Source organism: Nicotiana sylvestris, chromosome 10 (assembly GCF_000393655.2).
Source record: "Nicotiana sylvestris chromosome 10, ASM39365v2, whole genome shotgun sequence".
Lineage (NCBI taxonomy): Eukaryota > Viridiplantae > Streptophyta > Magnoliopsida > Solanales > Solanaceae > Nicotiana > Nicotiana sylvestris.
Window position 1 is genome coordinate 120,863,589 of NC_091066.1, and position 13,687 is coordinate 120,877,275.

The 13,687-nt window shown below is 34.0% G+C and overlaps 1 protein-coding gene across 1 annotated transcript; it reads left to right on the top strand.

The window, feature by feature from the left end:
• The first annotated feature begins 5,301 nt into the window (after nucleotides 1-5,301).
• Nucleotides 5,302-9,212, top strand: LOC104212352 (cysteine-rich receptor-like protein kinase 3). The gene is made up of 7 exons (XM_009761577.2): nucleotides 5,302-6,166; nucleotides 6,905-7,021; nucleotides 7,103-7,242; nucleotides 7,319-7,529; nucleotides 7,645-7,879; nucleotides 8,287-8,431; nucleotides 8,510-9,212. Exons 1-7 carry the CDS (start codon nucleotides 5,398-5,400, stop codon nucleotides 8,840-8,842), a joined length of 1,950 nt encoding a protein of 649 aa, XP_009759879.1. The 5' UTR covers nucleotides 5,302-5,397; the 3' UTR covers nucleotides 8,843-9,212.
• Nucleotides 9,213-13,687: the final 4,475 nt, after the last annotated feature.

Here is a 13,687-nt window from a genome sequence, read left to right on the forward strand (position 1 = left end):
ATGGTTGAGGAAGAATGATTTAAAAGAAGAATGTGTTGTGAATATTCCCTTGCCGGGATACGTAGACTGATATATATATTCTCCCTTGTCGTGATATTTTGGGTTGTTAGTTGTACCCTTGCCGGGTTAAAGGTATTGAGTTGTTATTCTCCCCTGAAGGGGTCTACTATATGAAGTCAGATATTATATACTATATTATGGGATCGTGTGGCACGTCGTCCACTTATATATGATATTATGGGATCGTGTGGCACGTCGTCCACTTGGTTATTGGCCTCTGTTGCCGGTGACATATTGTGCACTGTGATAAAGATGAATTGGGATCGTGTGGCACGCCGTCCACTTATATATGATATTATGGGATCGTGTGGCACGCCGTCCACTTATATATGATATTATGGGATCGTGTGGCACGCTGTCCACTTAGTTATTGGCCTTTGTTACCGGTGACATATTGTGCAATGTGATAAAGATGAATTGGGATCGTGTGGCACGTCGTCCACCTATATATTGTTAAAAGGGATCGTGTGGCATGTCGTCCACTTATATATGATATTATGGGATCGTGTGGCACGCCGTCCACTTATATATGATATTGTGGGATCGTGTGGCACGCCGTCACTTGGTTATTGGCCTCTGTTGCCGGTGACATATTGTGCACTATGATAAAGATGAATTGGGATCGTGTGGCACGCCGTCCACTTATATATGATATTATGGGATCGTGTGGCACGTCGTCCACTTATATATGATATTATGGGATCGTGTGGCACGCCGTCCACTATATATATATATATATATATATATATATATATATATATATATATATATATATATATATCATGGAAACCAGAGTTTCTTCTGTTTATTTTCGATATTTCATTTTTATTTGTTACTCCCCGATAGCATGTCCCCTCCCAGTTTTACTTTGTATTATCTTGTTATTGTTTTCTTGCACTTGTTGTATATATCTGTACAGGTTAATTGTGGTAGGTACTGTCTAGCCTCGTCACTACTTCGTCGGGGTTAGGCCAGGCACTTACCAGCACATGGGGTCGGTTGTGCTGATGCTACACTCTGTGCATTTTTGTGCACAGATCAGGGAGCAGCTTACGGACCACAACAGTAGAACTTCTGGGAGCTATCTTCAGTCCAGGGACTCTTGAGGTAGCCTAGCTGGCGTTCGCAGGCCGAAGTCCCTTTCCATGTTTTCGTTTGTTCATCTTGTATCAGACAAACATGATGTATTTCCTTTCAGACATTGTTTGTAGTATTCTGTAGTAGTCCGTGAGCTAGTGACACCAGACCTTGGGTAGTGATGTGTATTAAACTTCCGCACTTTTGGTTTTCAGTTGCTTTAGATTTAAAGTCTTCCGCTTAAATTTTGTCTCGTTTATTATATTGTTTGAAAGAAAGTAGGAAAAGTGTTTTAAATATTTGGCTTGCCTAGCTCCGATAGTAGGCACCATCACGATACCCGATGGTGGAAAATCCGGGTCGTGACATCATTATTGCCTTATTCATACTTAGAATTGTTACATTGTGATATAATCTTTAAGTATTCTTTAGTTACTTTATTTCATTTTAAGATCAAATCAAAGCTTAGATGTCCTCACTTTATTTATAGATAGAAACATATTTTTCTTTAGGTATCCTCACTCTATTTATGGATGGAAACATATTTTTCTTACTCCTGAAATTTAATTGATAACTATTCTTAAATAGTCTAAATTTATCAATAATGCTTTTAAGTATTCTTTAGTTATTTTATTGCATTTTAATATCAAATTAAAGCATAGATATCCTCACTCTATTTTATATCCGTCTTTTCGTATATTTTTCAATTGTAATATTTTAATATTATAAAGAGTAATATATATTTTCTTAGTCCTGAAACTTTAATTTATTCATTTTGATTTTATTGGTGAAATTAGGTATTATTGAAATTTATCAATAATATTTTTGAATATTATTTAGATTCGCTCACATTACCACTAAGCCAAGGTCTATCAGAAATAACTTCTCTACCTCACATAATATAGGAATAAGATGTATGTATACCTTATCCTCCTCAAATTCCATTTATGGGATCACACTGTGCATATTATTATTGTTATCGTACATTACCTCTATTCTCCTACTTATATATATTTCTATTATATTATATAAATTAACATTGAATCATTTAATGCTTTACCTCTAATCCAAATAATTGTCCATTGAATTCTAATCTCCAAACTTGCTATGAGCTCTAGAAACAATAAGGTTTTGTTTTACAATTCAAATTCAGAATGTTGTTGAGGGTAGATAACTTCATTCAATTATATGCATTAATTATGTTTTTTTAGCATTAGTATTAGTTTCGTCGTAAAATCACCAAGTGACTTATTTTTAGTTTGTCACTTAGCTTAATAACATTGCATACTACTCTATAGATATTTAAATTAACTTTAAGCTATTTAATTCTTTACCTCTAATATAAATAATTGACCTTTAAATCCTAATTATAGAACAAATAAGGTTTTGTTTACAATTCAAATTCGAAATATTGTTGAGTGTAGATAACTTCATTCAATTACTTCTATTAATTATGTTTTCTTTCTCTAAGTCTTATATATTAGTTTTGTCATAAAATTGTCAAGTAATTTATTTTTAGCTTGTCATTTGGCTTAACTATATTGCAAAATACCTTACACACACACATATATATATGATTTAATTCTTTTTCTTACCTTATATATAATATTGTATTTTGTTTCTTATTTTGCTACTTGAAATTTTTCCAATTTCTAATCCTTTAGTATCTTAAGTAAATTTATTGACTTTATTTTATAGTTTAACTTGTCCTAAAGTATAAATAGTCATAGGCTATCTCAATCTGCATGTATTTTTTATCTTTCTTTTATGACTTTTTACTAAATATTTACCTCTATATTTCCAGTAAATATAGAAGAAAAATTGATTGAATTTATATATAGATATATAGATTATATTTGTCTAAAATATTTTTAGATTTTATACTAAAATGCCAATTAACTTTTTCTAAAAATTGCTAGTTAGCTTAATATCAAGCTTGATTATCCTTTTTTAGTATAATATAAATAGATTTATATAAGAAAGATAAAGAAATATAACTTTAATCTATTTATTGCTAAAAGCACTCACCTTTATAATGAGTAAGATCAGTAAATTGACCTTTTCTACATTAATATTATAATTCTGTAACCAATGAACTATTTATTTAGATCAAACAGCAATGAGCAAAAATCTAAATGCTAAATTAAAATAAAAGTTCATAACTATCTATTTGAATGTCCCACTAATTAAGGAAGGCGATTTAAGGATTCCTTAACAAATCTACGTCTTGCAATTAGGAGCCTTTTTGGCGTGACTGATTTCTTTTAATTCAGATTTTGATGAATAAAGATCTATTAACAAAATTAAGAACACTCTAATTATAAACTAACTATTAATTATATTATTTTATTACCTTATTCTAAAATTGCCAAGTGGCTTGTTAATAGCTTACCACTTGACTTAATCACAATACTAATTATATATGATAACTTTATTCCTTTAATATATATATAGAATAGATATAGATATATAGATTAGGTGTGGCGCAAAAAGTTTCCTAACAAAATCATTTCCATTGTTTGCTAGTATGTTAAAATTGCGTAAAGAAATAGAAAAAAAAAATTGACTTCCGTCATTACAACAACAACAACAACAACAACCCAGTATAATCCCACTAGTGAGGTCTAGGGAGGATAATAGGTACGCAGACCTTACCCCTACCCCGAGGGGCAGAGGGGCTGTTTCCAGGAGACCCTCAGCTCAAGAAAGCGATAAGAGACGATATATTAGTATTATCCATAGATTCATAATAAAATAAAATAACATACCATAACATAAAATAAAAATAACAACAGTATAAGAAATATAGGAAGTACGAAAAAGATGAAAGATATAATAATATCCAGCAGATAAAGCCCTACATCAGTAATTGACCAGTAGCATCCTAAGACTAACTCCTAACTGGCTAGTCTCACTTTAGTGCGCTGTAGAAATACTCACACCTTCCTCCTAGCCTACAACCTTAATGCTCGACCTCCATAATTCCCTGTCAAGGGCCATGTCCTCAGTAATCCTAAGTCGCGTCATATCTTGCCTGATTACCTCTCCCCAATATTTCTTAGGTCTCCCTCTACCTCTCCCCGTGCCCACCACAGCCAGTCGTTCACACCTCCTCATCGGTGCCTCAGTGCCCCTCCTCTGAATGTGCCCGAACCATCTGAGTCTTGCTTCCCGCATCTTGTCCTCCATGGGGGTCACGCCCACCTTCTCTCGAATATCTTCATTCCTCATCTTATCCATCCGTCATTGTCGAATTAATTTATTTTTTTGTTTCAATTACTACTAATATCTTACTTTTTAAGCCGCGTGGCTCGACAACGTAGAAATGTTGTTTTAACCTTAAATACTTAAAGTTAACAACACCATCCTATGCTACATGTCTTATTACAACATTGTATTATAAATGTAATCTACCTACCTTATACACCCTTATACAATCAACACAAAAAAATAATTAAAAAGTTTGAGTTTATGGCTTAATTTTTTTTAAAATTTTAAAAAGGGTTTCGAAAAGTGATTCTTTTTTTGTTTTGTTTTATAAACAACATTTTGTAACTCCCTAAATTCGTGTTTAAACTTCGAGATACTCCATCTGTTTCAATTTATATAAACTTATTTCATTTTTAATCCGTACAAAAAAGAATGATCACTTTTTATATTTAGAAGTAATTTGTCTTTGTGCAATGATTTGTAGCCACAAAATATTTGTGCCTTATTTTTTACCACAAATTTAAAAATCTTCTCTATTTTTTAAAGTGCATACTCAATCAAATAAGTTCACATGAATTGAGATGGGGAGTAATAATCGTTTGACCGCAAGAATATTTGACCCCAAAGAAGAAAAGAAAAAAATGGTACAAATTAGACTCTCCAGTCCTTTTTTTTCTTTTTTCTTTTTATGTTCTAGACCACTCAGAAAAAACATAAAAAAAGGTATTGAAGATCACCGAGCTGTAACTTTCTCATTTCCTCGAAAAGTCAACAAGATAAATACCAAGTCTTCCATCTTAGCGTTTTTTTTTTTTCTAAATTATTTTAAGAAAAGGTCTTCTATCTTAGATTTGGAAATTGCAAATTCGTCAGCTTCGGTGTCCGGTGGACCCCACATACTGTACACATGGTGGCTTCTCATTTCACTCTATTGAACAAAAAAACAAGAAAAGTAAACTTCCTTTTTTCAGCTGCAACTTCTCGCCCATACCTTTAAGTTATGTCGTCAAACTCAATTTTCATAGCTTAATTCCTTCAAATTCTCCAAAAATGGATTCTCCAGTCAAATGGGTATTCCTATTTACACTATTTTCATTCATAAATCGATCAGTTTCTGATCCAAGAGCAACAGAAGCAGCTTTAATATGTACAAACAGAACAGCTTCACAATCTGATCGTCAAGTTTATGTAGCCAGTTTCTTAGCAGCCATGGATTCAGTTACACCACTAATTACACGGCAACAATATGGAGCTGTAATAAATGGAACAGGAAATAATACAGTTTATGCTTATGGTGAGTGCATGAAAGACTTATCACAAAGAGATTGTAATCTTTGTTTTGCTCAGTGTAAAACACAAATCCTAAGGTGCTTACCATTTCAAAGATTGATTACTGGTGGGAGATTATTTTATGATGGGTGTTTTTTAAGGTATGATTATTATAAGTTCTTTAATGAAAGTGTGAGTTCTGTGGATAGGACTATTTGTGGGAACACAAGTTTTTCAGGGAATCAGAGTTTGTTTACGGAAAATGTTGGGAAATTAGTGAAGAATTTGGAGGTGGGAGGTTTGAGGAATGATGGGTTTTTAACGGCGGTTGTGAGTTCTGGGAATTTGACTGTTTATGGGTTGGCTCAGTGTTGGGAATTTGTGAATGGGAGTGCTTGTCAAAAGTGTCTTTCTGATGCAGTTTCAAAGATTGCTTCTTGTCATCCTAAGGAAGAGGGAAGGGTGTTGAATACTGGTTGTTATGTTAGGTATTCTACTCAGAAGTTCTTTAACAATTCTGCAAGTGATACTCCTCCTACTGCAAATGGGGGTAAGTTCTTTCTTTCTTTTATAAATTGTTGGTCTGTTTAATTATGTCATCATCTCATATAAAAGCTTTTGTATAAATATATCATCAAAACGCCCCCTTACGTGCTGGCTTGATTCTTTATGGGTCAATCACATAAATATTTCTTTTAATATGAAATTTGAATTGAAGACCTTTGTCTATTTTTACTTGTGTGATCATCTCATTTTTAAGCTCGCTTTTGTTTACTTAATTATATTTTCAGTATATGCTTGTGATGTTTCTTGGTTTCATGAGTTATTTCAATCTTATCCTATGATTTTAAATGTTTAATTTGTTTTGGTCGTACTTTGTGATGATACTTATTGAGACTATTTAATTGAGTTAGAAAAAGTTTCAGTTGTCCTACCAATTTTTTTTAATTTGAAAAGATAGCTACTTCATGATTTGGAAAAAACGCGTCTAGGAAATGGAGGTGTCTTCAGTTTCTCTTGAATAGTTACTTTTGTTATCTTTTAAAATTTGGCATCTTGCAATTAGTTTATCTTGGTTTTTTGTTTTATCAGTTATCCAAATCTTATTCCATGATTTAACAAAAATCTAAACATTTTTTATGATGCTGTTTAATTACACTATTTAATGAGGAGAAATGGTTTGACTTCTGCATATATGAATGAAGTGTGAACTCTAAAGCTGTGCTAAAGTGAAAATGCTTATATAAACTTAGGTAATTCATGTAGTCACATTATGATTAATTATCAGGAGGATCGAGTCGCTTGGCTGTTATTCTTGCAACAACCCTGGGTATTTCTGCTTTCTTGCTATTTGTGTCGGCTGTTTCATTCTTTATGCGGAAGAAGGTTTTGAAACAAAAGAGAGGTACTAATTTCTAAGTTAATCATTTTCATTCTTTTGATTGATCATATGGAAATTTGACTTGAATTTGCTTTGATGATGCAGAGAAGAAGCAGCTAGGAGCTCTCATAAGAACAGTTAATAAATCAAAACTGAATATTTCCTATGAAACTCTTGAGAAGGCAGCGAATTACTTTAACAACTCCAACAAATTGGGACAAGGAGGTTCTGGTTCTGTTTACAAGGTAATTTCTCTTTGAGCATTATTTTCTTATCACAAAGCCTTCTGTCTTACGATAGTCGTGTTTATACATGAAATAGGGGATCTTGCCGGATGGTCAGGTTGTTGCTATAAAGAGGCTCTTCTTCAATACGAGGCAGTGGGTTGATCATTTCTTCAATGAGGTCAATTTGATTAGCGGCATACATCACAAAAACCTAGTAAAGCTACTGGGTTGCAGCATTACAGGGCCAGAAAGTCTTCTAGTGTATGAGTACGTGCCCAATCATAGTCTTCTGGATTACGTCTTTGGTAAGTATCAAATCCAACCTTAATTATGAACAATTAAATCGGTGGTAGTCTTATCTTGTTACCTCTGCATTAGAGTATACTTACACATAAATGACTTCGATTTGCACTGAATCAGACACAAAGAACCTTAAGCCACTTACATGGGATCAAAGATACAAAATCGTATTGGGTACTGCTGAGGGCTTGGCCTATCTTCATGAAGAATCAAAGTTGAGGATCATCCACAGAGACATAAAGTTGAGCAATGTTCTTCTAGATGAAGATTTCACGCCAAAAATTGCTGATTTTGGTCTAGCCAGGTTATTTCCTGAAGACAGGACTCATATTAGCACAGCTATTGCTGGTACACTGTAAGTTGGTACCTTTTTTTGGTTACTCTTACTTTTTCTTTAACCAGTGAGGATTAAACAATATAAACAATTTCTATGCTGAAATAATTAAATCACGATACAGTAAGAAGTGTCGGATCTGTTTTATGTAGCTATATCATTGTTAATCTTGCTATTATTTCGTACTGCTACTCATTTATATTGTATTTTAGGTCTATTGCTATGATCTTATGAGTCTATAATTTAGCCATGTTTCCGGGAGATGAGACCTTTAACTTATATATAACTTAATGTAAAAGTAGGTTTTTTGTTAGTATAAGTTAACTACTGCATATATAATTTTCACGGTTTTACTTTATTCTGTACACTTCTGGTTGTTGAACTTCCTTTGATATTCTTCAAAGAAGTAATCAGATTTAAAATTGCAGCGGTTACATGGCTCCGGAGTACATTGTACGTGGCAAACTGACTGAGAAAGCTGATGTTTATAGTTTCGGTGTTCTTGTTATCGAACTTGTGTGTGGAAAGAAGAACAGTTATGTGTTCCAGAATACAAATTCTCTTTTGCAGCAGGTACTTTCTTGTGCTATATCCTCCGTCCTTAATGAACATTAATAATACTTACTAATCTCATGTCGTCGTGGTTTTTAGTTGTGGAACTTGTATGGGATGGGAAAATCTTGTGAAGCAGTTGATCCTTCGTTAGAGGGTAATTTCAATGAAGAGGAGGCATCTAAGCTGCTTCAAGTAGGTCTGCTTTGTGTACAGGCATCAGCAGAATTACGACCCTCCATGTCAAGCGTTGTGAAAATGCTAACTGAGAACCATGAAATTCCCCAGCCAACACAACCACCATTCCTCAACTCTGGTAGTTCAGAATTTAGTCCTTTTAATCTACATGGTAAAAGATTTTTTGGTCAACCAAGCTCCTCTACACAATCTTCTGGGAATAAATTGACAGAGAGTTGGATCGATCCTAGATAAACTAAGGTGATCAAGAATTTTGACTTGACTCGATGATCATCCGGACTTGGCATTGGATTTTTGTTCTCAGAAAACTCAAGTTTGTGTCTCTGATTAGGCGTTATGACTGAGCTAATGAGCTTAACATTGACTAGCACTCACCCTCCATTTTTCCGCTGATATTTGGTATAGTCTGATATTAGTCAAATTTGTTTTGTGAATATCCTATAGAGCTACTTCCTTTTCAAGGGGCCATCCCTAATGTAAAGCTGTTGTATAGTGCCTGAATTGTGATACAGTATCTGCAGCTGTTGCAATGAACTACATCTATTGTGATAGATTTTCGACTAGTAATTTTCGATAAAGATTAGGCTTCACAATTATCATAATATTGTCTTGATTTTGATTGGTAGATTGTTTCAGAACTATCATTTGAACCCACAAAAGAAAAGAAGAACAGATAAAATACTCAGAAAATGATCAAGTCTTGCAGATGTTGCAGACTCTATTTGATTTTATTATGAGTTACTCATTCATATAATCGAGAAGTACAAAAGTGGAATTTTACAGTTAAAGAAATTTACAGTGCCCTGGCTCCAATCACTTGTGAACTGCAATTATACGGTCACTCTGTCAGTATATATACTTAAATCTTTGGTATTATATTGCAATTATAGTGTCATTGTATATACTTAAATCGCTGGTATTATATCATTTAAAAATGACGAAAATTATGTATTCTCTGTAATGTGCTATTTGAGGTCATAATTGGTTGGATTTACCCTAAAATACATGCTGGGACAGGGTGCTTGTTTTATTTCTGAGCACATGTTCAACAGCTAGAACCTTTTATTTTATGACTTATAATCCAGCAGAGTGTGAAAGGGAACTTTGTTGACTGATTCAAAATCAAAATCCCTCTGTGGACTTTACCCTAAAGTGGTACGCTTGTATTATTTTAGCACAGCACTTTCTAGTTTATTTTAGGAGGTATTGACCTCAATGGAACTTTTTTGCTAGTGGTGTTGTGTACTGTACGTTGACCCAAAAGGAATGTTGCTAGCTAGTTGATGTATTTGTTATAATTATTACTACTAAACAGAGCTAAAACTGCTAAAAGCAAGTCCAATTGATGTGCTCCTTAATCTTTGTATAAGATTTCATTTTAAAATTTACCAAAATTGACTAATTTATCAGCCCTATTTGCTCATAATGTGATCTCCACTATGCAAAAAAGAAAAAAGAAAAAAGAAAAAAAGAGCGTGTTTGTAACTCTGACTTTGTTTGTCATTCGTGGATCCAAGAAAATTTATTTTGCCCCTTCACATAAACAAAGTCAGATGGTGATATAAGGTGGCAATTATTGTACTTTAACTTGAGCATCGCAATCGTTAATATACTTGGTCTGACAGCTATAGACATCTTAAGGAGTCACTAACTATTGCTAGTTGTTTGTATTATATATAATGAAGACAATTAACATTGTCAACATTTTTGTATCATGTACGTTGACCTGGGAGGAATCTCGTACACGAAGTCAAGTGGATTTGTCCTCTGAATTGTCAGTCTGATTCTATTTACTATTGTATTAAATGTTAATGTACTTGCATATCACATGATATAACATTATTGAGCAATTTGGGTGAAAGAGCGCATGGGAGAAATCATAGCAAGGTTGTATTAAGAGGTAATTATCCGTCAAGTTCATCTATTCCCTCCGGTCCGTACAATAACGGACCAATTTGTTTTTTTATTTTGGTCCAAAATAAGTGTTTATTTATATAATCAAGAAAAAATTTAATTTGTTTTTTCAAATTACCTTTATGTACGTATTCCTTAAAAGTTATTTACTCCTCAAATTTGAGAAGAGAAGTGCTACTATAACTATGGTGCAACCTTTAATGAGGGGTAATTTAGTCACACTAACTATTTTCGTCTAGAATTTAATATTTCCTTAATGGGTGTGCCGAAAACAAATTGGTCACTTATAATGGACCGAATGGAGTATTAATTTGTCCAGATTAAAACCTCATCGACCTTTATCTTTTTAAATCTTCTCATATCGGTACTCATGTTATGATCCCATTTTATTTTATGAAGAAAATAAGAGTCAGTTTGTTTTTTAGGCCTTTATAAATTTGATTTTCATTTTATGGTTTTTTACAAGAGATTTTTATTGTTATATAACTTTTTCCGTCTCTCGAGAGAAAGAAGTGAGCTATTTCCTTGCAATATTCTGCTCAAATTTATATATGGTAATTCCGCCAAGATTTCTTCATTAGTTGGGGAAGAATCCCACCAAATCAGATTTTTTGAGGAACGTATCGAGAGAGATTGTATTTAGTTGGATAATTTGTGATCGGTAAACAAATGATCGATTTTGTAGCAACGTACAAAATAAATTGTCAAATATTCAATGTCATTCCACTTTATTCTATTTAAATTGTAAGTTGGAGACCATTGTTGCGGAAGCCACATGTATATAGTGTGAATGAGTCACAACTACTATACTAAAAATTATGACAGCCACCAAATAATAAATAAGACAATAAAACAATAATAAAAGGAATACCAGAATTTACAAGGTTCGGCCAATTTTGCCTACTTCCTCGGACACAACCAATATTTTATTTCACTCTAAAAATACAAGTGAAATAATACTAAAGAGAGAAGATACAAATGCCTTAAGAAAATAAGAAGGTAAATGAGAGGTGTGTTTAAATCCTAAACATTAGACCTTCTTTTATAGGGAGAAATTCTTCCCAAATTAAGTCTCCCACCGATGTGGGAGTTTGCCATTTCCAACAAATCTCCACCTTGGCAAATTTTCACATCTTCAATTTTCTCTCAATAACAAATTTTGGTTGTGTCTTCATCTTCAATCTTCAGTGTTCAACAATGTTGATCAAATCCAAACAATGTTGAAACTTGACCGCAGTCACCACTTTTGTCAGCATATCAGCAGGATTCTCTGTAGTATGAATTTTCTTCATCGTGACTCCACCTTCTTCTATGATTTCTCGTACAAAATGATACCGAACATCAATGTGCTTCGTCCTTGCATGATAAACTTGGTTCTTCGCTAATTGAATAGCACTTTGACTATCACAAAAAATTGTGATACCTTTTTGTTCAACACCAAGCTCCTTTAGCAATCCTTGAAGCCAAATTGCCTCTTTCACAGCCTCTGTAATAGCCATGTACTCTGCCTCTGTTGTAGACAAAGCAACTGTTGACTGCAAAGTAGACTTCCAACTAACTGGTGCCTTTGCAAAAGTAAACACATAACCAGTAGTTGATCTTCGTTTGTCCATATCACCCGCAAAATCTGAGTCACAATATCCAACTACAAACTGATTGTCTTCCTGCTCAAAAACTAACCCGACATCTACAGTATTATGAATATACCGTAGAATCCACTTCACAGCTTGCCAATGCTCCTTCCCTGGATTGTGCATATATCTGCTAATAACTCCAACAGCTTGTGAAATGTCAGGCCTTGTGCAAACCATTGCATACATCAAGCTACCAACAACATTTGCGTATGGTACCTTTGACATATACTCTCGTTCAGCTTCATCCATTGGCGACATAGTAGTACTTAGCTTAAAATGGGGAGCAAGTGGAGTACTAACTGGCTTAGTCTTGTCATCTATGCCAAAACGCTGTAGTACTCTCTTCAAATTTTCTTTCTGAGATAAACAGAGTTTTTTTGAACGTCGATCTCTTATTATCTCCATGCCAAGAATTTTCTTTGCCTCACCTAGATCCTTCATCTCGAACTCCTTCTTCAGTTGAATCTTCAACTTATCAATTTCTTCCGAATTCTCGGAAGCTATCAACATATCATCAATATATAGGAGAAGATATAAAAAGGAACCATCTTTAAGCTTGCGCAATACACACAATAATCGTATTTGCTTCTCTTGTACCCTTGCCGCAACATAAACTCGTCAAATCGCTTGTACCATTGTCTAGAAGATTGTTTCAATCCGTACAATGATTTTTCAAGTTTTCTCACCATATTTTCTTTTCCAGCAACTTTGAATCCTTCTGGCTGAGTCATGTAGATTTCCTCCTCCAAGTTTCTATGTAAAAACACAGTTTTTACATCCATCTGAACTAGTTCCAAATCCAATTGTGCTACCAAAGCCAACATAATTCTAATGGAGGAATGTTTTACAACTGGAGAAAACACTTCATTGTAATCAATTCCCTCCTTTTGAGCATATCCTTTGGCCACCAATCTTGCTTTGTAGCGAACATCTTCTTGGTTAGGAAATCCTTCTTTCTTTGCAAATACCCATTTGCACCCAATTGCTTTCTTTCCCTTCGGGAGATTGGCCAATCTCCATGTATGATTCTGATGAAGGGACTGTATTTCATCATTCATGGCAATCCTCCACTTATCTTCTTCTGAACTTTGGACAGCGTCTTTATAAGTGGTAGGAACATCATCAGCTACAATTGAGGTTGCACAAGCAACCGTCTCTATGAGACGAACAGGTTTCGTTATTGTTCCTTTTTGGCCTGCTAGTTGCAATTGATTCAAGTTGTTGTTGAGGTTCCTGAGTTGGAATCTCCCTCTCTACTGGCTCTTCTTGTAGAGGATAATCTTCATTTATTTCCTCCTCTGCTTCTTGTGTAGGAAAAATAAATTTTCCTTCAAACTCCACCTGCTTAGAAGCACCCTCATTTTGTTTGGTATCTTCTGTTACCTTATTTACCATAGCAGATTCATCAAAGGTAACATCCCTGCTGAATATTACTTTCTTTGTCATAGGACACCATAAGCGATATCCTTTGACTCCAGAAGTAATTCCCATAAAAATAGCCTTCTTTGCCCTTGGATCCAATTTTGACTCT

Excerpts from the sequence above, each read along its gene's own strand:
- LOC104212352 (XM_009761577.2), top strand. The coding sequence starts at position 5,398 with ATGGATTCTCCAGTCAAATGGGTATTCCTATTTACACTATTTTCATTC. Across the intron at positions 6,167-6,904 it reads TCCTCCTACTGCAAATGGGG|GAGGATCGAGTCGCTTGGCT; the intron begins GTAAGTTCTTTC and ends ATTAATTATCAG. Across the intron at positions 7,243-7,318 it reads GTTCTGGTTCTGTTTACAAG|GGGATCTTGCCGGATGGTCA; the intron begins GTAATTTCTCTT and ends TACATGAAATAG.